Consider the following 27,071-nt stretch of genomic DNA (forward strand, 5'->3'; position numbering starts at 1 on the left):
TACGTTATGTTTTTTAACCCAAAGACATGTTGTTACGCTGTTTATATATGCAAACAAAATGTAGAGTGTTGTTATTGACTGATATTGCTAGCTAGCTAAGTGGCTAGCCCCGGGAGGGGGTCGTACCTATGTTCCCCGGGTCCTATGTTCCCCGTTTTTCCAAAAAAGGTCCTATGTTCCCCACTTTGTATGTGACAGGGGAACATAGGACCCTTTTTTGGAAAAAGGGTAGGGTTAGGGTTAGGGTTAGAGAAAGGGTCCTATGTTCCCCCGGTCGCATACAAAGTGGGGAACATAGGACCCGGGAACATAGGACCCGGGGAACATAGGTACGGTCCCGCCCCGGGATACTTTTACGTCCGAGAACACTTTTATTTTAGCCACTTATAACAGCTCACCGACTAAATTCTATGTTCAACAGTTGGACGTGTCTTCAGACAGGGGGCAGGCCCCACAGTTTGAGAAAGGCTGGCTTAAGTTAATATGATACGATATCTTAAGAATATGTTTATCTCACTGTTAGACAGATTTTTTCTGAGCGGAAACTGACGTTTGTGTTGATTTGTATAACATTCACTCTCTACCCCAAAATACGTAGAGAGAAAATCTGTGATTTTAATTATAGCACATACTGTTGGAGTTGATGGTCCTGACTGGTGACTTCATTCGTGAATACAAATGTGTTATTTTGTTACTTAATTGTTTGAAATTCTTAATTTGGCGTATCGCAAACTAACCACAAACTATTGTGGGAGACAAACTTCAGTTTCCACTCAGAAAAGTAGAATGAGGCTGAATATAAAATATATTAAAGGTATCATTTGCTTTATTACTCAAATGCATACGCATACATTTGTTCAGTGGGAGTAAGCACTGACTATTCATCAGTAACTTGACTTGCAGATTAAGTAACACATTTTGTTACAGATGAACTTTTGCTTATTTTAATCAGTTTTTATGTCATAAAAGACCATAATGTAGGCGGCGGCGAAGATGCAAATTACTTGATTAAATTATTTTTGTTTACAAGCGATTAACGAACTAAAAATGTGTGTGTTGCATGCAAGACTGGCAATAACTGTCAATGTGTTCGTTTGGATTTTCAATACACAAACATGATCGATCATGCTCATCTGTGACTGTGACTTGATTAAAGTGATTAAAGCAAAGGTTTGTTTGTGCTGATTGAGACAGAAAACCTTCAGCGAATTCATTGTCACGTGTCTACAATTCCCATTCACAAAAGGAATGCGCTGATGAATGATTAGTTGTCTTAAAGGAGTCCTGAATGAATAACAACATTGTTGCTTTGAATAATACATCTTTATGTATGTAGTTATGCTTTAACCGTTTTTATCTTCCCACAACATTCCGTTTATTTAGATTGACCTACATTTCTACTTAAAATCAGTTATTAATAACGCATCAACTATACTGGTAGAAATGTGTCAGGGCTTTTTTGAAAAACATCCTCGTGTGAGTCTGTGAAGATGCTCAGTCATTCATTGATGTATCTACAGCAGCTGGAGGCAAAAGTTTATTAAATAATGTTTCTCATCTAAAAAGACTTCTTCAGTTCCTCTGGACAAGACTCCTCCATGTTTGAGGTTAATTGGTGTTACTAAAAGATAAATATAATGTTAATAATCACATATTCCTAACATAATGTAAATATTAAGAGAAGTATGCTGGTCTTAATAATATTAACACACAACATACAAAACTGTCTGTAGCGATGAGCCTACAATATATAGTATCAATCCAATACGATACAATACATTACATTTACATAGGACAGTACACAACAACCTTAAAGGCGTTGGTCAGGTTTCCTGAAGTGTGACTGTACAAGGGACTAATACATAGTCTGCTTCTGTGCTGAGAACTCTCGTGAGGTACAAAAACACGGCTGCCAGCAGGGATACAACTCTAACAAACCTGCAACAGTCTACATAAGCTGACGTCTACGACATCTTACAATTATGTTAACAAATATGGACAATTAAGTTTGTAAATCACAGGGTACTTCACAATAATATCACAAAACAACAATTCTGTGATAATCAATACATTGCAAGACAATTATATGGTGATACATCATGATATCTGTCTAATTGAAGAAAACAAAAACGTCCGTGAAAAGTTAAAAGTTCAGGTTTCTCTTAACATAGCTTTCTACACCATTATGTCTCTGTAAACTTCCTCCCCACGGAGTCGCCCAAGTTTCCCCTCATTCATTTGAGCAGCACCACTGTAAGGAGACATGAAGTAGCTGTAATGTTCATGTAATGTTATTGTTTGTTCATAAGGAGGTGCTCTTGAGTTGTTATTGTTTTGTTAAAGGGACAATGTGTAGTATTTATGGGTTTATATAACCCAAAATCCACTTTTTTATACATATTATGTGCTCCTGCATTGTCTAGTCGCTGTATAATAGTTTTTGTTTCATTTTCGGAGTGTTTCAAAAAGTCATGTAAAATAACATGGTCGCGGACCGCGGTTGCATTGCCACTGTTAGCAGCGAGACGCCATGTTTCTACCGGAGCCTGTAAGGACAAACGCGAGAGAACAAAACAAGCGTCTCTTTACTTGTAGCGGAAGTCCCGCCTCCTCTCTCTCCGCTTCGTCTGCTACGGCCGCGGTAGCTCGCCCTCTCCCTCGCCTCACGAACCTCATCTGCTGACACGGAGAAAGACAACGAGGACGACATTTGACCGGCTGAGGATACTGTAGCGCTCGGGGAAGGGAGGGGGTGAGCAGAGCAGCAGGTCTTTGTTGTAAATTTCAGCCTTTCCTCTAGATGGCACTATAAACTACCTACTTCACCTTTAAATCTGCAGAAGAAGAACCATCTTTTTTATATCTGGGCCCTAATTAGCAGAGAAGACCACATTTAGTATTGGGGCATGGACACAATTCTCTTCTTTTTGGCTCTATGGCTCTACAATGGATTTGAAATGAAATGAACTAAGTGCACTTTAACTGCACACTTTCAGCAACAGATTCCAAATGCAAATATCACTCCTGGAATCAACTCCAGAACTTTTACCTGCTTCCATGAAATAGCTTTTCAGTCAATTGTCCCATTACTTTTGGTCCCCTAAAAAGTGGGTGTCACATATTGAAAGTGTTGTAATTCCTATACCGTTCACCCGATTTGGATGTAAATACCCTCAAATTAAAGCTGAGTGTGCAGTTGAAGCACATCTTGGTGCTTATGGACTGTGAGAGGGCCCATCAAATGTCAGAGTTACTATTTCAAAAGATATAATGTTGTTTAAAATTAGCTAAATGTGCATTTCAAATGGTCGTATATATTTTGTGTATACTGTACGTACAGTGAGGAAGAGACTTTTCCTTGAAGCTGCCATGTTTACCAGCATGGTAACCACCAGCTGCACAGTCTGTGCATGTACGTGGATGCTTTTACAAAACACATACCACCATACACTGGTGAGAGCTGAGCTTCAAACGCTTCCTCACTGCTATTAATAACTCCTCGTACACTTTGGAGGAGCATGGTGTGTGAAATGGGGGGTAGGAGGCCAAAACTTTCTGCCCCTGCAGCAAAAAAACAATAACACTCTGTTGCGTGTTGAAAAAAGTTATTTAACCCTGATACAGGAAGAGCGTCTCCAACTGTTTCTTTCACTCACTAAAACTGTAATGAATTGTCCATTGAGTAGGATGAGACTGATTTATTTACCATTCATTTATATGAAGACATCATACAGAAAACAACCACGTCATTTTTGAAGTTACAGTTTTGTTCTGCTACACCTGGTCAACCAAGACCTGTGGTGTTGTACAGTATAACGAGACAAGGGGAAAGTGTCAGATGTCTCATCATCATCATCATCATCATTATCGCAGCCAGGCAAAGGACACAAAATCAAGACAAATACATGATACAACAGTATATATGCATGTCTCGAAGAACAGAAGAAGCAAAAGTACTCTCTTTCCTTAACTTAAAAATAGTTTAAGTCACAACGTTGTGAAGACAATTGGCTCTACAGAGGCTGCCCTTTTGGACCACCATGTTTTTAGAGTAGCCCACTTTCATCTTTTGAGTTTTGATGATAACTGAAGGCTACATAGGTGCTAATTAAATCACTCTCATATTAACGTATTAGCATCTAAGATCTGTCCAGTATTGTTTTCAGAACAGTGCTCCTTAATCTACTTTGTCACAGTGCACAAAAAGGAGGACCCAAATACAGGTTGGGAAATAAACACAAAAAAGGCAAAAACACTCCAAACAAGGAAGGGAGTGGAACACAAATAGGAACCAGAGCACAAGCAAACAACAACAAAAAGCAGAGGATCAAATGTCATTTAGCAGATGTTTTAATCCAAAGCGACGTACAATTGAGTACAGACAGGGGTGGAGTTGAACTTGTGACCATGATGGAGTACCAATCTTAACCACTGAGCTACTGCACCCCCGAACGAAATAAATGAAACAACAAAAACAGACAAAAAACTGGTCATGATCTGATGTTGGACAAAAGCCAGCACTTCCTCTAAATTAGATTTTCTCCACAAAATCTTCCACAAATTATCTTCAAAGTCTGTATGTTTATTACCATGTGATTGTTATACGCTTAAATTGTAAGGATTTCTTTGTTACGGAATGAAAACCTGAAGTATATTTTTATTAAATCATGTATTGCAGGCATTGTTGTGGGCAGCAATAGTCATAATCTAAGTATTTTGAGAGGAATGCAAAGGCATCATCCACAGCAGCATCACTGTCAATCTGCATGAAAGCAAAAAGAAGAGACATTTATTTTGCACATTACATAATAATTCACCAAAAACAATCCACCACCAACAAAAGAGCTCTTTGATCAACTTAAAGCGACTGCTGTCTCACCTCAGTACATGCCAACACTTCAGCACGCTGTATATTTAGTGGCATGCTTATAAATGATGAGTAAAACATTTATAACCCGTATATAAACTACGTACTAATGAGTATTCATGTGTTATAAATTATGAATTCAATATTTATTCATGCTTAACGATTGCTTAATAGTGTATAAGTATACTGTAGTATCTCAGAATTCTGACTTTATTTTCAGAATTAATGCTGTAAAATAATAAAAATACAAATACAAATAATAATAAGATAAGATAAAATAAAATAAAATCCAACATTTTTAGGACAGGTCCTGTCCTGCATGGCTTTGCAAATAATGCTGACTTTTTTTCTCATTATTCTGACTTTAATTTCAGATTCTACTTTAATCTCGTAATTCTGACTTTAATCTCAGACTTTAATTTTAGAATTCTGATTTTTTCTCCCTCAGAATTCTGGCTTTAATCTCAAAGGTTTACTTTAATATCAGAATTCAGACTTTTTTCTCATTATTCTGACATTAATCTTAGAATTTTTAATCTCAGATTCTACTTTAATCACATAACTGACTTTATTCTCAGAATGCATGCTGGGTTTTTTGTTTGTTTGTTTGTTTGTTTTAATTCTTTAAAAAAAAATATTTAACATAATACTCCTGTCGAAAAAAGATGTGTTGGGATTATCAGGCCAGTTAAATGTGTGGTTGTTCCTCCTACAGTCAGAGGCAGCTCAGTTGGAGGCAAAGGTCCCACTGCAGTGATCTGGGTTTGATTCCACTTATGGTCCTTTCCTATGTGCCCCTCTCCCCTCCCTTCATGTTGTTCAATCCTATCCAATATCGGGAAAAAGAGCCCCAAAAAAAACCCCCAAAAAACTTGAATGAGATTCATGGAAGTTTGTAAAGAAAGAACAGACTGTACTTTGTCATGAACCAAAATAGGAAGTCCTCAATTTACAGAGCAGACTGACACGTCACCGACGTGACATGCGTCAAGGCTGAATCCAGAACAGGTGAAGGAGGTTAAGGTTACAGTATGAACTCGGGGGGTTACAACCAAAACCTTTGAGCCAGAATAGTATGAGAGACACGCAGAGGCCATTAGTCACCAGGTCACACTGCAGCCTGTCAATCACATACACAGAAAATCAGGATTTATGACATGACACAGTGGGACCCCAAGTTTCTTTCATTCCATATAGAGGCTATTTTTGTTGCTGCTATGTTGCCAGTAAGCAGGAGTGTCATCATAAAAAACTTCTTTATTACATCCACGTCATTAAAACATGGGTATACAGATGCAACATGATTCATTTAGCATAGCCTGGGTTTCCTGTTATAATAATAAACCTCCTGTTCCCATATACATGTTGTGCAACAAGCTAGAAGTGAGCATGTTATTTCACAGTATAGTTTCACTGAAGACTGATTATTTTTATTTATTATATATTATTTATTATTGGTCACATTGCTAATGACAGTCATGTCAGATAAAACTGCCACTTCGTTCCTCTATCATGGAAGTTGCCAACAGTAACATGAGTAAAAGAGTTTTTAAAAGGCTCACCTAGCATTTTCTGTCACTAATCTTTCATATTCATTCACACGCTGCTGGCACGGCCATCAGGAGCAACTTGGGGTTAAGTGTCTTGCGCAAGGGCACATCAGCACGTAAACTAGCAGAGCCAGGAATGTTAACCACACTCTTCAAGTTGAAAGATAACTTGCTCTAGCACTGAGCAACTGAGCCATGACATTATATGTCTTTTGATATACCAAGTATTGGTTGTTGGGGATTTTTGCGTGCAATTTTTTTTTTACTGATATACATTAAACGTTCTGTGTAATAGCATAGAAAACTGATAGACTTTTCAGTCCACTAGATGGTGCCAAGTGCTCACGAAATACTGCAAATACTCTAGTTTGCAATATGTGATAATATCGTAATTCACATAAACCCTTACTGTAAAGTAACATGGCAACATTTTGTTGCTGTTTCTTTTAATTATGTATACTCAACAAATATTGTGTATGCATAATAATATTTAAATAATAAACACAGTTCATGCAGGTCAAATTCAAGCACTTTTCAAGCTCTTTTTTTAAGGCTTTTCCTGCAGCCGTGGTGAATGAAGTTGAATATATACATAAGAAAGTTATTTCACTGTTTCTTTCACATTAAAAGAGGGGAGATTTTGCTATAAACCAAAATCATGTTTTATAATAGTCACGGTCATACACACAAGGCCCAGACCCAGGTTTTAGTAAAAATTTTTTTCGCTCAATCTAATAAGCTTAATTATTCAGTCAATAAGCTATTTTGTGAAAGAAATCAGTATTTGGGGCCACACAGTTGGTGTAGTGGTTAGCACTCGACCCAGGTTTGAGTCCTGGTTGGAACAAGGGCCTTTCTGCACAGAGTTTCCATGTTCTCCCCGTGTGTGCATGGGTTTTCTCCGGGTTGTCCTCCCACAATCGAAAAACATGCAATATGGGGATACGGTGAATTGGTCACTGTAAATTAACTGTAGTTATGAATGTGAGAGTGAATGGTTGTTTATGTGGCGCTGCGATGGACTGGCGATCTGTCCAGGGTGTACCCCGCCTATCGCCCTCTGTCAGCTGAGATTGGCATTGCGACCCTCAGTGGAGGATAAAGCGGTAGATAATAGATGGATGGAAATCAGAATATCAAGCACTATTATCATCTTCATCCTATTTTCAAGCACTTTTCAAACCTGGAAAATACAACATTAAAACTGAAGCATCTCCAAGGACTTCAAGCACCCAAATGCATTTAACCAATTTCCTCTCAGATGTGGTGATTGCACATTTTGACACACAGTTTGGACTAAGTATGTAGAAAACATGGTGTACGATTGTTTAAAAAAAAAAAGAACTAGGAATAATGATAGAATTTTTATTGTGGTACATTTTTGTGAAAACAAGACATAATCAAGCAGGTAAACACAAACTTCTGTGCTAAAATCAACACAATGACAAGTGATTATAGCTGATTTCCAGTCCCCACTCTCCTCACCATGACAGCAGAGCTGACACCATGATTTTCCTCTTATTTGACAAACGTTCTAACAAAGTCATCTCCTTGAATTTATATTTGCAGAACTTTTTTTTCATAAGCCATGTCTGAGGAAACCGTTTCCAACAGATTCACCCTGAGAGCAAACCTCTTTTTTTTGTATATACCTTTCAAAGTTAAATAATCAGGAAAAAGACCAAGCATTGACATAGTTTTAGCAGAAATATAACACACTCTTTGATTATTTAAAAATAATTTCTTGAAGTCTGAGGACGGTACATATGCAGCAAGAAACTAAAATACCATGGTTGAAAAATGATCTGCTGTGTGTCTGCAATGAGATCAGTTACTCAGCTCCTCAGAGCTCAGACTGAGCTGCTGACTCTGCTGCTGTTTGATTATGGCTTCAGCTGATGATGTCACGAAAAAAAATGTAAAACACTCAAGTGTGGATTTTCATTTTTAACATAATGTAAACAGTGACAACATTTTTTCTTTTTTCTGAAAGCAATTCATACGTCAATCCCCCACAAACACACAACCAAATAAAGTCTGTAAGGTCCAATATACAACAATCTGCCTCAGAAGATGTCAATATATTCAAATATGACCTAAATTCATAATAATGATGTCACATTGCACACTTTTTCCAGCAGTTATTTAAGTACCATCAGAAAAACGTATACAGTATTTACTGTGTGTTGCATTCAAATACGAGCAAATGAGAACAGTCCACTTGCCAGATTCACAACCTGTCAAGTTCCTGTTAGCTCAGTCTTCAATGGTGTCCTGTATACATTGTCTATGTCGTGATCACAAGTTCTGCTTGAAAACGACAGTAAACACACTTTTTAATGAGCTGCATATGGTTCACAGTTAAGGAGAAATGGAAATGGCTGAAAGAAAATGAGTGCATACAGCTGAACGAACTGAAGGAGAAGAACTCTATGGATTCACTTCTAAAGAAAGTTTGTTCTGCATTCTCATGCGGCTATTGCATGTTAGCAGTATTGTATATTATGATCGACTATGTAAACAGTTGGTAATGTTGCTACAGTGATGCCCACGATTGTTGGGCGCTGGTTGTCTGACAAATAACATCAGCAATGGGAAGAATAATATATTTTTTACGAGGCCCATTTGGGCTGTGTAGTTAAGGGCATTTAAGCATTGGCTATTGCCCGTGTTGTTATATTTGCATAATGTGATTTGATTGTCCAAAGTTTGGCAAGTTGAATACTTCTAGACTTCTGCTAAACGCAAAAGCGTGCAAAGCCACGCAATGGACCCACAACCCAGTTGGGCACCACCTAATGCCAATATATGGTTGACACCTCCATTGCATATGTGAGTCAACCATAATGTCTTGATGCATAATGTTATGTTACATGCATGTTGTCATTGGTGAGCAGCTACAACAGACATGCTCACTTACTGCTGTTTATCTATCACCACCACTTTTGTTTTGGTCTGATATGCATGCTCAACTGTGACAACTTAAGAGGCTCGAGTATTGCCTATTGGACCTTTAAGTGAAAGAATCTTCATTAAGAAAACAACAAGAATATATTCCAAGAAAATGCATAATAAAAATATATATATATAGCAAACAGAAAATTGCACTTGCTTACTTTTAAGAAGCCTCTAAAACACTTGAATCACACACAAGCAGAGGTAAAGCTCTATGAATGTGTGAATTTGGCCCCGGGAGAGAACACGCTGCAGCTGAACACATTGCTGGACCCTTTTAAAATCCAACAACTCTGAGGCCTAACCCAGATACAGGCTTATACACATCTACAGCAGGTGAATCTCAAACAACTGTGCAAAGTATTCACTGAGATAGAGGCAAAGAAAGAAACAAAGAGAAATTTAAGACACACAGAAATGAAGAAAACTGAAACTGAAATACTGGAAATCAAGCTTTTTTGTCACAAGAGTAATAACGGCTCTTAGCAAGTGACAATGCCTGTAACTATGCTACACATGCTCCATACTTATGTTACAGACAAGATGAACTCTCTCTCTCTCTCTACATATATGTACTGTATATATATATATAACTTGTATATCATTATATTATGTTGCAGGTCGAAGAAAATATCCCTTTTCTCTCCTTTTATTTTACACAAATTGAACCCTGAGATTTGATAGAAACTAAAATATCCTTCAATCCTTTTAAAGGTTTTAGTTGTGTCCTCTATACAGTATCTCCTATATTACATTATCAATACTAGCCTCATTAACATAATAATGAATCAACTATTGAACTGAATGTCTATACTAGAGTGTAACACACTACATTTACTTAAGCACTGTAAAGGTCACACACAGAACATTCTGAGCTGACAGAAGAGCTGCACTCCCTGCAGCAGCGACACAGTCATCTCATAGATTTCTACTACAGCACTGCTACTGAGGGAGGACACAGATGAGTGCTGAGTGCTAGTATAGAACGGTTTCATGGTGCTGGAAATGCAAAATACCATAATTAAATCTCCAAGTGTTTGCCACAGATTGCACGTGACATCCTTCCTCAGACTCCAGACACTGGCTTCAGCTCATCCTTCCTCGCTGTACAACTGTTTATTCTGCATCCGCATTAAAAAAGAAAAAAAAGCTGGTGTTTCACACAAAAAGCAGACATTTACAGCAGCAGATCTCAAAGTGGGGTCAGGGACAAAGGGGGTCCACCAACCAAAAGATTAGGGGAAGGCAGAAAAATTCAATTATGCCTGATTCGTCAGGAAATATTCAGATTCATAGATGCTTTCACGAAATTGTGTAGGATTTTGCAAGGATGGTTCAGCAGTGATGATTCTCAGACTGATGCTGCAGTCGCACCAGCGACGGCACAAATATTTCTTGCAAATGTACATACGAAGTCAAGTAGATGCACATTTCACGTTGGCTAGGTCAGGCAGTACAAATGGTGCTTTAGCTGGAAGATACAATGACTGTGCATGGATAAAGTCTGTCAATCTGAAGATTGTTGCTACACATTTTAGCAGCATCAGCAAAACACAAATCTTCACTCAAAGATCTGGATACTGAAGTCACGTTTGTTTAAAGGGAACTGGACAGCGATATTATCAGGAATATTATTATCGTTATTATTACTGTTATTATTACAGATACTGATACTGAAAAATAAGGAAGTGTTCTTCTCACTTCTGTTTAAACCAAGCTGTGAATATTTTAACAATAAATAAGGCAACGCCCTCATGATTACGGTTTTACATAAGTTAGAAGTGAGACCAAACTTTCCAGCACTTGTTTGCTAGAGAGTGAACAATGCAGTGCAACGACAAATGTAATCACCTGACACTGGTGCCGTCGTCATTATTGAAAGGTTGGGAATGACAAATTGCAATGCGATGTGTGTTATCATTCAAACAGAAGGCGATGGTTCAATACCCGGCTCTGCTGTTCACGGTGTGTCCCGAGGCAAGACACATAACTGCATCATTAATGGTTAAAGAACACTCCAGGTTTACCATAGTGAATGGAAAAAAGTAATTTAAGGCTTTTCACATGGTCATCAAGAGTTATAAATCCTATATAAATAGATACCATTTAACACAGGGGTTCTCAAAGTTTTGACATCTGAGGGCCAATTTAGGAACCAACATTTGACTGAGGGCCGCCAAAGAAAAAAAAAACAGAAATAAATCCCATTTGTAATAATTTTAATGACCAGATTTCAGTTCTACAGTTTAGCGTTAAGTAATATAAGAGTTAATATAATGTAATTTAAGCATTAATACAATAACGCTGTATATAGTAATTGTATTAGTATTTTGGCCATTGTTCTTACCTTCTAATTACAGGTTAATACCAAGTAACACATTTCTGTTACCATATATTTACTAGCTACCTACTTATTACCAGCTTATAACCCAATAATACACTAAAATTCACCATATAGAAACCAGGTAAATACCCAGTATGTTTGTTTACACTTATTGGTCTGTATCCAGTTATGTCCAATAAACATTTAACAAGCTTAGTACCTCCTGGATTAAAACTATCAACTGTAATTCATTGCGGGCCGCAAGGAATGTTTCAGCGGGCCGCCATTGGCCCCCGCGCCGCACTTTGAGAACCAATGATTTAACATAAACATCTATAGGAGCACCATTGGTCCAGATACTTGTTAACATTTTTATATTGACCAATGAGGATCCGTGAGCAACCAAAACAATTTGGATTACAATTATTTTTTTTGTAAATGCAATCATTGTTATGTATGTGTGTAAAATAATGAAGTCACGGTAACTGATCATCCAAATTAAGAACCAACTCTTGATAACCATCCTTAGAGATGCTAGACGTGATGCACTGCAGAATAACTGAAGAACCTGACACAGCATCTACAACAAATGGCAGTGAGCATATATTTAGTCAGTGTTGGAATTATGAAAGGCATGGAACATTTTTATCTCCCCAGTAAGAATTCCCTGGCCTCCAAACATTTGAGAACTCCTGATTTACAGGCTACACTCAGCAGGAGACACTGCAGTCACAGGACACATTAGCATTTACAGAATGTTTTACTTTACAGCAGTGAACACTTCTTTTATCTTAAAGATAACACATATCAATACATCCAGGGAGTAATGTCCCTGTGTCACTGTGTCCCAGTCACTAGTTGTGGTGCGTGACATCACAGACAGCTGAGTGGGCATGATGACACACTGGGTCTGTCGTGTTTTCAGAATACAAAATTATACTGTTTGTGTTTGTCCACCACTGCATGAAGGGACAAAATATTATATCATATCAATAATCAGAGGCTACATAAGAGAACGAAAATCGTCAGTGAGACTGAAAATGCATAATTAAATCTGAGGAACAGCCGCCTGAAATGTGTCTGTGCACACACAAACGCGCGCACGATCTGGAATTTTGATGTATGCACCAGTCGCCTTAATAACACCCTTTGCCCTATATCCAAGAGAAATAAATGACTAGGTTTGGATCAGAAGCAAAGTATCCCTTGCATCCATTCACTTATTCACTTTGAGCTTCAGCTGGGCGACCTTAACTTGTCCTAGTTTGGTCTGAAAGTCGAAAGGCCTTTCAAAAAAGCCGACTATGGCCGGCTCGTTAAGCAGAGAAGCCAGGACCTGCTCAAACGAAAATGACCACTCCACCTCCACTACTTCCTGACTGTTGTGGGAGTTGGGGGAGCCAGAGGTCTCTGGTGTGCAGGAGGCTTCTTCGGTTGAAGACTCTTCCGCGGCAGAGGCGCTAGTAGGTTTTGCAGATTCTGGTGAGCTGCTGGACCCTTGCAGCCTCCGCCCCACCTCCTCCATCCTCAGGAGAAGGCTGGTCACATGAGCCACAGCTCGGTAAAGAGATTCCTCCTCTGGATCGCCATGAAATATGTTGTAGAGGGTCTTAGAGAACTGGATGAACTGAGTCTGAAAAAGAAGAACCAGCACATGTAGTTTACCATCTCATCATATCATACTGAGAATGTTAGATAGTGCAGGGTTTTTTTTTTGCATGAGCTAAACAAAATCAATGATTGTGTTGTAAAAGCTTTTGAAAATGTCGGATGCCAGATGGGACACAAGGAATAACAGATTTCAGCAACTTCAGCAACAAAGACTCACCTAATAAAATCTACAGCAGGTAAGTCTATAATACATAAAAAATATGTTTACTGCTCAGTGTTGGGCAGTAAAGTTGCTACAAGTAGCGATGTTACTAGAAAAACTACATTTCTCAGTAGCGTGGTAGCGTGGCTGTTTTCTGAATCTAAAGGCTTTTCAGTAGCTTAGCTCTTATATAGACCAAGTAGTGTGGTAATGTCCACGCAAGCTACATTTTGACAAAAATCTCTGAAGCTCAGCGCAGTGGATCTTTCTACCACGTTCTGAAATAGGGGATCAGTCAGTGACGCCACCGCCATATATGTAGAGCCGACCAAGGGCGTCAGATTGTTGTGCCGGGGACAATAACCATAAGCTTGGGTGTGGTTTGAAAAAGTGCTGGGTACAAGTATTCATTACAATATGCACCGAGCCTGGTGTCCCACAGCGCACTCCTGCTGTAAACCAGGTGTCAACATTACTGTGGATGAAACGCTCTTTCCAACAAAGGCAAGATGCAGCTTCATCCATTACATTGTCAGTAAACCAGACAAATTTGGCCGGGTCCATACCTCGGAAGGGACGAGACGCGGAGGCCGGTTCAGAGGCTCGGAGACAGTGTAGTGTTGGTATTGGTGGAGTTCTTACACAAGAAAGGGCAGGGACTTCGCTGAAGATAAGTTTTTTACTTCACTTGGATTTGGCAAAAACATTACGAGCCAAGAAAACGAGCCTGGTTGGCACCAGCTTCCCCCGGGTGTAAAGACGCAAATGCCGCTGATTAAGACACAGGTGCTGAAAAGTGACAACGCATCACTCACTGTCTACCAGGGCAAACCAAAAAAATATGCATATTAATCACTGTCCACACAGCTGTGACCATCACAAGTGGGGAAGAGGCTAAACCAGACACGGTTTACAATTCAAACTGCTTTCCATTCAGCACCCGCGCAGTGGCAGTGTTCTATAATATCCTCAATATATATATATATATATATACAATAATATCCTGGCTGCAATAAATGCCTTAGTTCTGAATAATAAAAAATGTTTTGATGACACAGAGAAACTTCATCATCATGAAATGCCTTGATATACATACAGTATGTTAATGCTTTAATTAGTTAAACAGTTTAAACAGTTGAACATACACAGTCTCAACACCTGCTTTTTGTTACCATTTGAACCACAAAAAATGTTGTGCAAAAATTTTGTTTGGTTTTTGTTGCCAAATTTGTGTGTTCTGGTTTAGGAGAGAGCACAACTTATTGTTTATTAAACAATAGAATGTAACATCTTTGCCTGTTTATCTGTCTGATAAGTTTAATTGATCACTGAGATAGCTTTGACTTGGAAGGAAGTTGTTCCAATATATATAGAAAAAATAAATAGCTTCAATGGCTACAATCTAAGCTACAGCAACATGGCAAAACTACTTTTGCCATGTTGCTGTAGCTTAGATTGCTACTTTTCTCTGGGGATTAGCTTCGGTGTAGTGAAGCTCAATTTAATGTAGAGTAACTGGTAGCTTAGCTCACTATATTTTCCAAGTAGCTTTACCAACATTGTTACTGCTTTAACTTGCTGTAATTTGGCGCTTTTCCACCAGTATGACTCATCGCCTCATCACAGAATGGTTATTTTGCTTTTCCTTTAGCGATACTACTTGATAGTAAGACACTTTATTTCTGACTAAAACTATAGTTAGGTGTTTTTAGCTCACAGGTAAACAGGAGCTACCCGTCCATTGCTCTCTCATTTGGTAGGTTTGTGTCACTTGGATTAATCGAAAGGAATTAAGTGCTAAGTTACACAGTAACACAACTGAACTTACTGAGGGAGGCAGCATCAAATACTTATGTGTGCTGTGATAAAAATGCTGTGATTATTTCAGGGGAGAGAGCAGTATACCAGTCAGAACAGGCTGCCTAACACTAGGATAAAGCAGTGAACATATTTGTAAGATGTATCTATAAAGCAAGTTCTGTCTGTGTGTTTGACTTTGGATATGGGTTGAGCATGGCCCGATGGTGTGCATTCTTGATTTCAAGTTTTTATCATGCTGCACTTTCGCTGATTTATCACGCTACACCAGGTGGCAGGCAGCGGCTCATCAGCAGCGGCTCATCAGCAGCAGCTGCACTGTCTGGAGTGAGGAGGTGGGAGTGAAGAGGCTCTCCTCACAGTGGGTGAGACATTTTCACACAGTTCACTGCAGAACATGGTGTTATACTGAAACGACAAAGTCCGTGTCTATTCACCACCCCACCATACGCGAGCACATATTTATTTTGCATTAGCATGCTACTACTTTTGGCTTACTTGGCGAACCTGTTTCCAAAGGTAAGCTAGCAAGGCTACGATTAGCATTAGCGTAGGGCTAACATAATACAAACACTGTGCAACCTCATTAGGCACAATGCAATTTTTTTAAAAATTTTCGGTTAGCATTAGCATAGCTAGCTGTTGTGACTGTCAGCCACACCTTTACGTTCCCTAATATGCATTACCATAACTGAAAAATCTTCTTCAGCTCCCACTATAGGAATACATACTTCCTGCAGGCACTGCACTAGTATCATAGACTTAAGCTGGCATAGATTTTCACTGAGGGTGAGCATTCATACCTCAAGCAGGTCCATGCCTGGCACACAGTTGCTCACAGTTCAGAAAGTAACTCAGACAACAGCACTTCAAAAAAAAAAAACCTAAACTATACCCCTTTAATCTTTTTGGCCCCTCCAGGAACAAAAAGGATCACTAAAAACAACATGGACAATATTACCTGATTGATACGGGGTAGGTCCTTGATGGTTTCCTCTTTTTTCAGGATCTCATTCTGCCATTGTTTTAGGTAGGCCTGCAGGTCAACTTTTCCTCTACCTCTTTCAGGGCTTTTACGTATCACCCCATCTTCTGGAAGATCGAATGCTGAAATGTATAAACAGCAGGTGAACAAACTGCAGAGAGAAATGCCTGAAGAACAACCCATCCATTTTTCTTTTCTTTCTTTTTTTAAAGCTCAAGTCCGTAATTTGTTGAAAGATCTTTTTTATTTTCATTTAGTTGGAATTCTCCTTCCTTCCTGATAGACATCGACAAATAAAGTGGTCTGGAATAAAAAAGTAAAAAGATCAGAGTCTACACTTTAGACATTGGACATTTTCCTTTCATGTTTATCTCAGTATTATGACGGTTAAGTGGCCTGTACAGTGCTATGTATGGTTAGCCTGTCTTGTTTCATCGTCTCTGTGTTTTAAATGTAGGATTAGCTAACTAATACCTAACTAATATTTTCATCAACATGGGTTTATCTGTAAATGTGTCCTTTGGTTAACAACTTCTCGTTTGATGGCATCACAAAAAATATCTACTTTTTAAGACATCTAACTGTAAAAAACAAAATTTGATATGCATACAGGATCAAATGCTCCACAATTGGTGACAATTTAACAAGCAAGCAGACCCGGGTTCGAGCCCCAGTTGGAACTAGGCCTTCCTGCATGGAGTTTGCATGTTCTCCACATGTGTGCGTGGGTTTTCTCTGGGTTCTCCGGCTTCCTCCCACAGTCCAAAAACATGAAGATTTGGGGATTATGTGAATTTGACACTCTAAATTGACCATGAGAGTGTAGGTGTATGGTTGTTTGTCTCTAAACGTGGCCCTGCGATGGACTGTCGAACTGTTCAGGGTTTATCCCTAACCTATGTCAGCTGAGATAGGCACAGCACCCCCCCTGACCTTCTGGTGGAGGATAAAGCAGTAGATAATGGATGAATGGTTCAGTCTCTTTCAACAAGTTCAGATGTCGCACATCGCAGTGACATCTTAACCTCTTCCTCCCTGCAGTGTCACATGCAGCGACAAAAACGTCATAAAACCATGTCTAACTTATAACTAACTAACTAACAAACACAGACATGCTGCATAACCACAGAAAGGTCAGAAACTCAGCTAAAAGCTCATATAACCCATTCTTATGTTCACAAAACACAGTTAAAACACCAATGGATCAAACCAGCAGGAGAAGAAAACACTGTTACAAGAAATACAACCAGAAATGTTGTCTTACCTTTGCTGTTTATCAAAACAAGTTATTTCCAGAACAAAACCATTTCTAATGAAGAACTACACTTCCCAGCATGTGTTGGGGACACACGCACAAATGCGTCATACACATTTATGTCCTTTTGACTCGCTATTGAAGTGATTCATATGCATTTGGAGACCGGGGCCTGATTCTACCGGTTTAGAGGTTTAAAACAAGCTTTCAATCACCATCATCATTGACCAAGGTAAGCCAGGCACTGCGTAACTGAACATGTTGCAGAGTCAGAGTTGTTAATACGCTCTGCACAGGGAGCATCGACTTACAGCGAGTTGTTGTACTTTTTTTTTTTTCAAAATTTAAATAAAATTAAATGGGTTTTAATAATTTGGTACCTGAGATCTCTCAAATGTCAAATGGCACAGATGGTGCCAGATGAGAGAACGCCTAGACATCTCTTTACTAAAACCTCTGTAATTTTACTATGCTTCACTTCAGGAGCATCAGACTTTACACAGCTCATGTCCACATGTTGTTACATGACCTCCCTGCATTTCAAGCTCCTACTGCATATTTTAAAGGTGATATTTGCTTTAAAATGCAATACTTTTCCGCAAGAGAAAAAAAAAACATCATTTATACTGGGTTCCATCTCTGACACAGTGGCATCTACAAACTTACAACTCTGGAATCTCACAAGTGTTATCTTTATTTTGATACCAAGATAATCCACATAGAGCTTGTAACTGCAGAGATTTACTCTATTTAGTTTGGGCATGTCATTTTCGAGCAGGGACTCGAGGGTCAGAAAAGAAGAGGTTAACAGAGCTGGAAAAATGTTGTCATGTCTATGTAAGATGGCAATAGCTATAAGCAGGTAAAGTTCTATGTGGATCTAAATGTAAAAAAAACCCAGGTGGCAGTGTTCTGTGCTCCCTTGGTGATCTTGGTGTTATTTTCTCACTCACTCATCTCATTCTACTGCTTTATCTTCCACTTGAGGGTCACAGTGCCACAGTGCCAATCCCAGCTGAGATAGAGGAGGCGAAAGACAGGGTACACCCTGGACAGGTCACCAGTGCATCCAGGGCAAAACATATAGAGACAAACAACCATTCCCTCTCACACTCACACCTATATGGTCAACTGAGAGTCCAACCTCTATTCCTACAAATAACATAAAACGAGCGTTTCAAAAACGAATTACGGACTCAAACTTTAAGGCATGAATGAGTAGTGGAAAAATGAAATTTGAGTTTAAAGGGAAAAGAAAGATTAAAGAGGCTAACCAGTGAGTCTACTCAAGTGAGAAGAGTCTTCAGTCGCTGGAACAAAGTTCTGGATTCTTTGCTCCTTTAAAGGCAAAGGACTGCCTGTAAAAGCTAGAGAACACAGATGCAAGACAAAGAGACAGAGTGATAGAGGAAGGAATTAAAGGCCCCATTCAGATATGGCATGAACATCTGTTCTAGTGGAAAAGTTATTGAATTGATACAAATAATAATGTTATTTATATCAATCAATATCAATATGGGCAATGGAAACAGTTACAGTGAATAAAAGGGGATGTTGAAAAATAACTATTGCTGCTCTGTTGTTTTTTTTTATATCATCACATTGCACCTTAATCCTTGCCATTATCCATCAGACGTCGACACAGGCTATGGTACCACCTGCTGCTTATCTTGGAGAACAAATTCCCAATATTTGCTTTTCAGCAGTCGAAGGAAACACACATTTGCTCACTTACTTTCACAAAATCTTTGATTTGGGATATACTTTAATGGAAACCTAGCTTAGTTGGGTCTAGTGACTTTCCACTGCACTTCAAGCGGTGAAATGCGACAGCTCCAATGTTTATACAAATGGGAGGAATCTGGGGCAAAATGTCTTGTGCTGGTTGGAAAAGACGAACAGTGTACTAGTGGACTAAAAAAAGCCAATAGCAAAATTTGAATAAAAAGTAACTGGGGTTTGACCAAAGAGGGGCAGCAGATTATATGATATTTATTACAACACACACATTTGATTTCTGACTAGTTCTCAAGAAATGGAAAAAAAAACACACTATATTTGTGCAGTGGTTCATAGAGTGCGAGATATGCAAAACACGGCAGCCTTTAGCAGCGCTTTACTGTTACATTGAAGAGAAACAAAATGTCTCTAAAACCAATCATTGCACAGTTGAGTAAGTATTCCTTCCGCTGTGATTGAACTGTAAGCTAATGTAATGTGTTTTTCCACTCAACATCACATGAGTTAATTTCCATGATCACCCACAATTTGACATGGACTCCCTCTAAGATCATGAGAAGTACGGCTGTCCTACTGTGAAATCAATTCTTTTCAAACTTTTATTCACACTTTGGATCAGAAAGAGGAAAAATGTTGGCTTCACTGCACAACACAGTGAAGCCAAAATGTTAGGGACAACAGACATCTGAATTGTAAAAATAGGGAAAAATAGACTAGATCATTGAGGGATGTGATGATCTATTAGCTGTGCATCAGTTGACTTATATTCATCTTGTTGACTGTTATTTATTAGATGGCATTCCAACAACACAGCCATGTATTGAAATGATCTTTATCTTATCTTAGGGTTAGGGTTAGTTATTACAGTTGTGCAAGTTTACATACCCTGACTGCATTTGTCAGAGGATATGAATGAAAACAGAAAAACCTTTCTTTCCCTCATGGTTAGTGGTTGGCTGAAGCCATTTATTGTCAAACAACTGTGTTTACTCTTTTTAAATCATAATGACAACACAAACCACCCCAGAACCACCACTCAAAATGCCAATCAGCAGTTTTCAAACTCTAATTAAGAAGTGGAAAATGAGGAGTTCCGTTGAACCCAAACCACAGTCAGGTAGAACCAACTAAAATTGCAGCAACAACTGCCAGGAAAATTGTTCGGGATGCAAAGAAAAACCCACTGATAACTTCAGGTGAACTACAGGACTCTAAAAAAAATTTGGTGTGGCTGTTTCAAGATGCACAATAAGAAGGCACAACAAAGATGGGCCGCATGGTCGACTTGCCAGAAGAAAGCCATTAGTACACAAATGCCACAAAGTATTCTGCTTACGATACACCAAACAGCACAGAGACAAGCCTCAAACCTTCTGGCACAAAGTCATGAGACCAACAAAATAACTTTTTGAGAAAAAAGAAATCAAGAAATCATAAATTCTGCCAGGGTATATAAACTTATGACTACAACTGTATCTAAAACAGCTAAAAAAGACAATGTTTTACCTTATGAGACTTTAAAGAGACCTGTGCCTAAACATATTTACTACACTTGAAATTGGAATCATCACTGTCAATATGTTGTGAAAGAAAACATGTCAGAGCTGTAGCTAGCTTACAACAGACAGGTCACTGAGATGAGACTCTGGGTTAAATCCCTCACATGAAAAATGCTGCTACATTGTTAGTCACTCACCTGGAGGCAGGTGCAGCTTGAAGAGCAATTTCAGCTTATTTGTGAAAGATCCACAGTACAAAGTGTCTGTTGAAGAAGAAATGCACAATGGTTAGTGGAAATTATGAGGTTAAAGGGATATGTTTCCTAAAGTGAGGTACTGACCAGTAATGATCAGCACGGACAACACTATGTGCACACCCTCTGAACCAAGAATAAGCTTGAGACAAGAAGGCTTAGTCTCACTGAAAACATGGCTGCAGGCGGGGACACGATCATAAAACTAATATTAGCCATTCAACAAAAGGCTCATCAGAGAGCTGCTTAGTAGGTGTGGAAATCTTTTACTATCTCACAATTTGATTCAGTTCCGATTTTTGGGGCTACAATTTGTTTCATAATGATTTGATTCATAATGATTTCTGCTTTAAACTACAGGTGTGCAAAGGATGATCTACTCCAGTCTGCTTTACAAGACAAATGGAGACATTAAAGTGTCTTTTTCAGATTTATTAAGTTTTAAATGTAATTGTTGTAACTGTTGCATGAAACCAATATCACATATTATATATTTATACAAATTTAACAAAAATAGTGCCTCTTTATAAAAAATTGATTCCGGGTACATTTTATATCGATTCTCAATTGTAGTAAATGAGAATTGCGATTCTTATGTGAATCAATTTTTGGCACACGCCTACTACTTTGTAAATCTCTCACTACACACAGGGGTGCAGTGGTTAGCTGCCTAAAGCATAAAGACTCAGCTTTGTGACCCGGTCCAGCTGAGAGCTTTTCTATGTCGAGTTGGTATTTTCTCCCGTGAGTTTTCTCCAGGTTCTCCAGTTTCCTCCCACAATCCAAAAACATGTAGAGGTTAATCGGAACACTTTAAAAAAAAATTAAAACGTAGGTGCAAGTGAATGGTTTTTTGTCTCTACATGTTTGCCCTGCAATGGACTGGCAACTGGTTTCCAGTCAGAAGAGGGTTTGTAACAGAGAGATTAAGCTGCAAGCAAATTCTGAAGAGAGGCTAAAACCTGTTTTTTTGCTTCCCTACTGGCAGCCACGTATTCAATGCTGTGACCATCACAGTGCAGTCAGCACTGACTATAATCAGTGCTGACTGCATGTCATATTATGTCAGTGCTCAAAAACACTTTTAACAACTGCAACAGAGGACAGACAAAATCTGGACCTACCAAGGGCAAAGCAGAATTCTTTAAAGTTGATGAGGCCATCCTGGTTTTCGTCTATCAGGCGGAAGACCCACAGGGAGAGTGGGCTCTTGGTGGTGCAGAAACCCCAGGGCTCCAGCAGAGAGAAGAGCACACTGAACTGCTGGAAACCTAACTGGTACTGCTCTAGATATGCCAGGCTGGGGTCATGATGTAGAAGAGCTGGACTCTGCATGGTCCAGTAGCAGCAGAGGAAATGTTGCCTCTGACCAAAAGAAAGAGAGAGAAGAACTGTCTAGTTCTTGTTTTCACCTCGACCACTGAATGACACTGAAGTATCTTTGGTGACTCACTTTGAACAAATTATAGAGCTCATCGAGGTGTGAGACGCTGAATCTGACTTCTTGGGACACCACTCGAATCTGAAAAAAAGATTTTTCATTCGTCCTTGAAAGCCATGTAATAATTACACTTACTCTAAAATCAACAGACACTTACAACATTTTGTTTGGTTGTATCTTCCAGTGTCTGGATCACATATAGTTTGTTCCTCTTGCGTGAGCTCTCGACTTCCTCTGCACTGATGTTTCCATATTTCTGTAGATAAACAAAACTACTTAAATAATCCTTCACATCATCAACAACATCGCCGAGTGTAAATGACACTGAAATAGCAGCAGTACCTCATAGGCCTCTCGGATCAGTTCACTGATATCTACTTTCATGCGTGATGCTTTATCATTATTGCCCACTGACGCCTGCTGCACTGTTGGAGGCAGTGGACTGTCTTTGTTTGTCACACTGTCAAAGAATCTGAAGAAAGAGCGTAAGAGACAGAGAGAGATGAATTAGATGAATGAGTAATAATGTTTGAGTGTCATCATTCATCTCTTGATTTAATTGACACAGACTTGTTCAGGATAGTGACAGCCTCTGCGTCGTCATGGCAGCTGATCAAGGCCTCCATGTTGTAGTCGAGCACAGCCAGGCCAAGCTGCAGAATGGCTTTTATGCCATCGTAGAAGAAACAGTCAACCACGTTCACGGCACTCTCTATGGGCAGGACACTAATGAAGAGAGTGAGAAACCAGGACAGGGACACGGAGGAGAAGAAACTCAGGTCTGTCATGTGCTCCACCAGCTGGGGCAGGTTTTCTCTAATCAGATCTTCAAAAACAGCCTGGTCCACCAGAGCACCTAACAGAAAGATGAGCAAATTCATTTCTGAAATAATTAAAACAGTATTCCAACAGAGACTCATAATGACAATTATTATTTCCTCACTTACCAATGATTCTACGGTTAAAGTAATCTGGCAACATCCGCTCACAAACAGCTACCAGGAGCCAGAAAGCCTCCTCTTCTTTAGCATAGAGCAGGAGAACTGAGGTGAGAATGTTCATGGCCTGAAGATAAGAAAACAATTTTTAAAACACTATTTCAGATTAGCTGAAAAGAGAGAACATTCTTAATGGTTTTCTATTGGTTTAAAGCACCTGAATATGTTATATATCAGTGTTTTCCAACCTTTTTTGAGCCAAGGTACATTTTTTTCATTGAAAAAATCACGAGACACACCACCAAACAAAAATGTTTATAAAATGATACTCTTTAGCCTATATTAACAATTTAGTCATTCTTATCAAAGTGTCTTGAATATGTATATCCATATAATTTGCAGATAATTAATTATTTGTTTTCAAAAAATGTTTTTAGACTAATTAGGTGAAATTGGATAATTTCCCACAGCACACTGGTTGAAGAACACTGTTATATATGGTGTGTTCCATTTGTTCAGTGGGACGATCCTTCAACAGAAACACCCCCTGAAGTCAGATTTCAAACTTTTACCGTAAATAGCAATTCTGTCGTATTCGTTTCACGGTAAACCTGTCGTACACAACATTCTGTTTAATGTTTATCCCTAGACATGTTGCTACAGTTTTTGTGTGCTCAAAATAACATGCAGAGGTTGTTATTGACAGCTATTGCTAACAATTGCTAGCTAGAGAAATGTTTGCATACATGTTTTTTTTCCAACTTCTCTGTGAAACATGGTGAACTCGGAGGTGAGCTCACTCCCTGCTCCGACTTCTGAGTTCCTATGTAAATAGAATGTGAGGTGGAGGTTGAGGTGAGACCAAAATATGTTCCGTCAATGCGCTTTATTTAAAATCAGTGAAGAAAAAAGATTCAGCAGGACTTAACCAAAATTTCATTTGGAACATGCACTCACAACTTTCGCTGTAATTTGCTCATATTATATATATATATATTATCTATTTTTTTTTTTTAATCATTTTTTTCAAATTAGATTTGTTATTTTATAATTATTTTTTATAATTATATTTAATCAAAGCTAATCCACACAAATTTGTTAAAGTGCCCCCTCACTGCTCCCCGAGCGCCGCTGAATGCAGGCAGCTCACTGCTCCGGGTTAGCGTGAACTTCACCTCACTGTGTGCTGTGTGTGTTCACTACTTCACGGTTGCAGTAATTGGAATTTCCCCACTGCGGGACTAATAAGGGACTTATCTTAAAATGTTAAAATTTGATTGTGTAATTGTGTTAAATTCTAAAAAAACTACAGTTTGTAAACTGCTCACTCTTGTCAGGGACTCATCCACCCACACTTCACACACACAAGAAAACTGAACTTTAAAAACCTGTAGAAGTCAAAATACCTGGCAGTAACCGATTTTCGGGTTCCTGTAGGCATAAGCAGTAAGGACTCTGCGTAGAGCAGAGATTCCTGTGTCGCTCTGAAAGGCTGGGTGCTCTGGCAGCGAGCGGTGCAAGTCTCTTTCAATCTCATCTGTTGCCAGAGTGCTTGTGCCCAGAGACTGTTCCACCAGCTCAGTGTAATAGCCAGGGTGGGTGGCCATGTCATTCACAGCTCCTGCAGAGGCAGTCCAAAAACAGATGCTGCAGTGATTACAAACGTCATTATTTATGTTATGTGAGCAACTGAATGCACATTTTCAATGATGCACAGCTTTCTTAGCAAATCACTAACATGGCATATCATTTACATGACATGACGAGATAAATGTTACCTGAAAACAGCATCCACAGCTCTCCTCTCAGGGCCTCAGGAACTCCACGAACGATCAAGTCCCGCGTCTTCCTGGTGAAGAACATACTTGTGCCACGTCCATATTCAGAGAAGTGGATGTCCCATGACTGTTCCTTCATCTTTTCTTTGAGCTGTCAAACACACAGATGGTACACATCACCCACCAGTTTGATTGAACACCCACCTGCAGAGCCCAATTCCGAAGTACATATGTAAAAAAAGTTCTCACAGCATAAAGACAACATTGCTGTATCTAAAAAAGAGATGCATCAGTTTCATTACCCTCATAAAAGAGAAAAAAACTAATCATGGATAACCACCAGAGAGGAGAGGCATATCATAACAAATTCTGCAATTAATGTTATTGTAATCACTTGGCAGCCATAAAAAGAAGTATAACAATAAACATCCCCAAGGTAATTTGCTTGTGGTTAGTAGTTAGTAAAAATTAGATAAGGTTACAACAATTCAACATTTTCTGGTCTCTTTGCTCTAAATAATAAATAAATCAATATAACTGAATCATTGTGGTTTTTGGACAAACTATACCGTACATTTGAAAACATCATCATTTCGAGGTTTGGAAAACACTGATCAATATTTTTCACATTTCATAATATTTTCTGACCTTTTATAAACCAAACAACTATTTAATTTACTGTATCAAAATGTACTGTACTATCAAAATACTGCCCAATTAATTAATTAATTTGAACAGGGTGGTAATTACCATCTTGGGGTCGAGGTTTTCAATATCCTGAGGGTGGAAAACAGTCATGAGAGCCTCGGTGCTTACAGCCTTGCTGCTGTCTTTCTGTCCCACCATCAGAGTTACATCTTCTGGATTGTCCTCAAAATGGTTGATGAGAGACTGACATTCTCCTCGAATAACCTCGAGATTTAAAAAACATTTTTCACCGTCAGAAAGCACTGAGATCTACAGATGGAACAGCAAAGACCTATGACTGTTAAAACCTGTTACCTCTGACGAGACAGAGTGCTGAGGGCTGGCACTGATGCCACACCTGCTACGAATTGAGTTGGCGAGCCTCTGGTAGTCCCGTACCTCAGAGAAGCGCAGCGCCCTCTTGCCACGCACACACACAGTTAAGGCTCTGCTGCTGGAGTCTGGCTTCTCAACACTAACAACCTGGAAAAAGGCAATATTAGCAGACCACACCGTCACTGCTCTTCATCAGTAAACAATCGGTGCGCAACATGAGACATATCATTATTGAGAGTGTTTTTGATAATCTAGTAAAACTGTCCTCTGATTTTACCTCTCTCATTGGGATAATGATATGGCATTGGCTTCCATCCTGACTGGCAAAACACAGGTAGTTCTCAGACAGACAAATCTTGCCAAGTGTGTTAAAATGGCTGAAGGGCACCCACAAGAAGCTCTCATGCACCTCCAACAGGTTTTCCTCTTTTGGAAGCCTGAAAAATGTCCGGAACTGTGCACTCTTTCCATAAGCCTCCAGACCTCTGTGGGGGACAGAAGACCAAAAATGATGTCAAGAAAAAGTACAGTCGAACACCACCACACACACCGCCATCGCTGCTCGCCCTGATACACCACAAACATCACAGTTGTTTACATTATGAACAGTATCTATGCTGTTTCTGTGTGTTTTTAAATAAAATATTCACTTTATTATCAAAGTATGGATACGTCATTTTTAGAAAGGCACTGAAAAGGGCAGGAGTATAGTCAAGAAAACAGCACTGTGATGATTAATATTGCCTATAACAATGATTCAGGACACTCCACATTCAGAATGACCTAGGAAATATTTAAAAAATAGGAAAAAAAAAATAGGAATTATTTTAAA

The 27,071-nt window shown here is 39.0% G+C and overlaps 1 protein-coding gene across 2 annotated transcripts in view; it reads right to left on the bottom strand.

The window, feature by feature from the left end:
* Positions 1–7,765: 7,765 nt before the first annotated feature.
* tbc1d8b (TBC1 domain family member 8B) overlaps positions 7,766–27,071 on the bottom strand; it is a gene marked incomplete at its 5' end in the record, with an annotated part of 35,376 nt that continues 16,070 nt past the window's right edge. Inside the window, 15 exons of one of the 2 annotated variants that reach the window (XM_083901630.1) lie at positions 7,766–13,328; positions 16,288–16,433; positions 18,841–18,933; positions 21,003–21,068; positions 22,184–22,424; positions 22,513–22,581; positions 22,658–22,756; positions 22,843–22,972; positions 23,071–23,356; positions 23,448–23,565; positions 24,845–25,059; positions 25,217–25,367; positions 25,967–26,128; positions 26,219–26,386; positions 26,517–26,724. In XM_083901630.1, the coding sequence (XP_083757756.1) occupies positions 12,912–13,328; positions 16,288–16,433; positions 18,841–18,933; positions 21,003–21,068; positions 22,184–22,424; positions 22,513–22,581; positions 22,658–22,756; positions 22,843–22,972; positions 23,071–23,356; positions 23,448–23,565; positions 24,845–25,059; positions 25,217–25,367; positions 25,967–26,128; positions 26,219–26,386; positions 26,517–26,724 (2,569 nt within the window). In that variant the 3' untranslated portion in view covers positions 7,766–12,911. Of the gene's footprint in view, positions 13,329–16,287; positions 16,434–18,840; positions 18,934–21,002; positions 21,069–22,183; positions 22,425–22,512; positions 22,582–22,657; positions 22,757–22,842; positions 22,973–23,070; positions 23,357–23,447; positions 23,566–24,844; positions 25,060–25,216; positions 25,368–25,966; positions 26,129–26,218; positions 26,387–26,516; positions 26,725–27,071 lie in introns of those variants that run through there. The other variant, XM_083901631.1, reaches the window with a different exon arrangement.

This window comes from Microchirus variegatus (assembly GCF_963457635.1).
Source record: "Microchirus variegatus genome assembly, chromosome: 15".
NCBI classification, from domain to species: Eukaryota; Metazoa; Chordata; class Actinopteri; order Pleuronectiformes; family Soleidae; genus Microchirus; species Microchirus variegatus.